We start from the raw sequence: 4,071 nt of genomic DNA on the forward strand, positions 1-4,071 counted from the left end.
TCTGTGCAAGTATCCCATATCAATTAGGATAAAACTTTTAAAATTAGATAAATATTATTAAACTATGTACATTTGATGTGCAACTATTCGTTTCCAAAATATTTCAAGAATTTTATTTAATTAAAGAGTAATAATTATGGATATTAAAATAATTTATATCTAATCATAGTATTGATTATAATGTGTATTCAAATTTACACAAAATTATAAATTTGATTAAAAGGCAATGGACATATTATTGTATAACCAGAGGATCAAATATACTTTTTCATAAAAAGTTTTTCTTTATTTTTCTTTTTTATGTTTACTTAGATAACTAAATCATATAGAATTAATTGGATTTTAATTCTATGACTGGTTATAAATTTTGATTAAGGAGTGCAGAGATTCACCGACTTTAGTCATAGTTTCATACTTAGTCTTTCTCTTTTGTTTTTACTAAGATAATTAAATTGCATATAATTAAGATATTACCTCATTCAATATTTAAACAATTAATTGTAATATCTAACATTTAAAATATTAATGGGAATTATTATTATATCTTGCATGGGATGTACATTTATGCTGATATATTTGTTTCTTATAATTGAGCAGATATCTACCACTAAAATAAAAAAAATTCTAATCTAATTTAGTCTAATTAAAACTAATGAAAAAAATAGACAAAACCTAACGTGTGCGTGGAGAAAACATGAAAAGAAGCCCGCGCGACACGCATTAATACTCCCAAATCTGGAAATCCTAATCACAATTTTGGAAATTCTAACCACAATTTTAATAATAACGGGCTGCTGAGACTTTTATGTAAAAAGGACCAAGGAGGATCTTATCCTAATAGTATCACTTTATTCATAAAGTCGATAGATAGGCGGAAAATATATTTTTGGACAAATGAAGGGACCTTTCCTTACTTTACTTGGGCACCAAAAAGTGACCATAAACTGATACAATAATATTCTTTTATTAATTGAAAAGGTTAGGTTTAAGACTTCTTACTTTTTTCAATAAGGAATTATTTCATTAGCAAAATTTTAGTTAATTCTAAAGTCCTAAATATTAGAAAAAGTAACTTAAATTACACTTTTATCTAATACAAAATTTATTTTTAAAGAGTAAGAAAGACGAACGATCTATATTTCATTAAGTAATTCGTGTTTTTAATATAGTATAGATTAAAAGCTTTAAGAGATATAAAAACTTATTTCTCATCTAAACAGAAGTGTAAATAAAAGTTTCTAGCAAATAAGTGTATTCTTCTTTCTTAAAATTAATACATAAGAACTTTTTGTTTATAATTTTAATTTGTTATTTAGTTATTCTATCTCAATATTACATTTATACCTCAAGTTTTTCAAAATTAAATACTTGATACCTTTGTAAATTAGAAATATTATTCAAGGGGGTTAAACTTATGATATGATATATAACAGATGAATCTGCAATTAAATCGTATTAATATTTAGTACTATAATTTACCCTAATTCTATAAAATCATATATTAAAGTGACATAATAAAATATAAACTATGTGACAAAAGCATATAAAGATGCATGTAAACGGTCACGTATTCATTATTTTCAGTGCAAAGAGACTTTTTCCTCCACTTCATTCCCAACAACTAAAAGCAGCTCCACTACTTCCGTTTCCGTTTTCCCGTTTTCCCTTACCCTATTTCGTGTCCTCCTTTTATCCATGGATTCAGGCCGCCGCGGCGGAGTCAATAATTACCGGTACCTTCGGAAACCACCGTATTCCGATCGGCTCCTCGGCATTTTCTCCACCGCTCACTCACTATCCCAACCCTCTACCTCCACCTCCACTTACCCTTCCACTTCCGCCGCTGGAGATGAGCTCAGCGAGCACGACATCTTCGACGTGTCTTCTGACGCTATTCACCACTCTATTCCTTCAACCTCAACGAGCCCCAATACTAATCACCATCGCTCTCACCAGAAACATTTCGGTATCCTAGCCGCGCTGCCGGAGTCTGAGTCCCACGCGCCTGCTTTGCTCTCTGTCTCTTCATCCTCCTCGTCTTCCTCCACATCGTCGGCTCGTTTGATTCCTACAATACCTAAACGGCCGCCATCGGTGGATCGGGTTAAATATCTCCAGTCCGCACCGGTGAATGTGCCTGTAATTTCGGCAGTAGGGGGGCAAAGAGGCCGTCATTTCGACGACGTTGACGATGATGATGACGATGACGACGACGACGTGGATAACAGCGAGATATTACCGCCACATGAACTTGTTGCTTCGAGGCAGACGCCGATTTTGGCATCCTCTGTGCTTGAGGGAACTGGGAGGAAGTTGAAAGGGAGGGATTTGAGGCAGGTCCGAAATGCCATTTGGCGGAAGACAGGTTTTCTTGACTGACTTTTTAATAAATTTGAGATAATTGTTAGGTTTCTTTCTCAATTTGTGTGCGATTATAAAATTTTGAATTTTGTAGGGCTGAATTGATAAGCTATGATTAGAAATTATTCTGCTTTAGTAATTTTCATTGTCATCTTTTGACACCATCGTGGCGTGTTATCAATTAAAATGAGCTTGACTTATTGGAAAAAAAGCTTGATGCTTTTCCTCTAAGATATTAGCCCAATTTTAGTGCATTATTAAAGATGAAGGCGAATCGAGCAACTTATATAGATAAACTGGATAGAAAAAAAAAAAAAACACTCATAGCATTTGCAGCTGCTTCAAAACGACAACATCTACTTCTATGTTTAACTAAAAGTGAACTGCCAGCATTAAATGGAGAGTCTTGCCTGTTTGAGCTATTGAGAGCTGGAAAGCATGCTGGCTGTCTGAGTTGCGAAAAGGCCAATTGCCTAATATTTTCTCTTCAATAACCGTTACTTTAAGGTGTGTGTGTATTTCCCAATTTCTCCCGTTGTGTACAGTTAAAGTGCTGGTCTCATGAATAATCTGAAAACTAGCCTTATTTTGTGAACCCCTTGTCTACCAACTTACAGCTTCTTATTGTGTAAGGTTTATCTATGTTATAAAGAGGGATGGGCAGTTTTGTTGCTGAGACACTGTTCCCATTCTAGAAACCAACAGGTAGAGAGGAGAGACTATGTCTATATCTGCTTTGTTTCTTGATTTTGGACTCAACCCATTATTACTGTTTTTTTGTTGAAAAAGACTGAAAGTTTCTTTGATATATCAAGATCCAATCCTTAGGAGAAAAACATGATAACTGGTATAGTTCTTCTTCCTTCCACTGTATAGACATCCTTTAGGCACTACAACTTCTGCTTTGCACTACTAGTAGCAGCTAGTCTGTCGACAGAAATATCATCAGATCCGGCATCTGCTTGCCGGTGAAGATTCCATCTCAAACTTTTGCAACGGCAAGTATTCTTGCTCTGTGTTTCTCAAGCTAAGTACTGCTCTTGAGCATAATGGTATGAGCGTGAGCGAACTTGCCAATGAAATTACAATAAGTTAAGCTCTTGAGGCTAGAGAAACTAGAGAGCTCAAGAAACATGCTACTACTTCAGTCCTAACTATGTGACATACTTCATCTTTAGTGTCAAATTTAAACCTTCTAATGAAAATGATTCAATCATTTTTGCATACAGAGAATATATGTAATTTGAAAGCATGTTAAAAGCAATGTATTGAAAGGCGAGTTTAAGGTGCTCCTTGGGGCATCCTGGTGCAAGGTGCAGTGAAGTTGCCTCAAGATTCGCGTGAAAGGCGCACACTTTGGGATCGGTAGGACGCCTTGGACTGGAAAGGAAAGGAAAGATGAAAAGAGATCACTGAGGCTTTATTTGATTAATGGACACCTTCCAAGCAACAATAACAATAACCCAGTAAAATCCCACTAATGGGGTCTGGGGAGGGTAGTGTGTACGCAGACCTTACCCTTACCCCGAAGTAGTAGAGAGGTTGTTTCCGAAAGACCCTCGGCTCAAAAAAAATAAAAAGACAAAATGACAAAAAGGAGACAATATTAGTATCAGTATCAGAAACGAAAGCAGGATCTGATGACAATTTTCTTTTCTTTTTTCTTTTTACAGAACAAAAGTTCTTACACGGTGAATCTTAGTATTGTAC

General features: G+C 35.0%; 1 protein-coding gene across 1 annotated transcript; it reads left to right on the forward strand.

Moving 5' to 3' along the window:
* The first annotated feature begins 1,562 nt into the window (after nucleotides 1–1,562).
* LOC104095813 (protein S40-7-like) lies at nucleotides 1,563–4,071 on the forward strand. The gene is made up of 2 exons (XM_009602032.4): nucleotides 1,563–2,365; nucleotides 3,591–4,071. The coding sequence occupies exons 1-2, from the start codon at nucleotides 1,696–1,698 to the stop codon at nucleotides 3,617–3,619; spliced, it is 699 nt and encodes a 232-aa protein (XP_009600327.1). The 5' UTR covers nucleotides 1,563–1,695; the 3' UTR covers nucleotides 3,620–4,071.

The sequence above is a fragment of the Nicotiana tomentosiformis genome, chromosome 6 (genome assembly GCF_000390325.3).
Source record: "Nicotiana tomentosiformis chromosome 6, ASM39032v3, whole genome shotgun sequence".
NCBI lineage: Eukaryota > Viridiplantae > Streptophyta > Magnoliopsida > Solanales > Solanaceae > Nicotiana > Nicotiana tomentosiformis.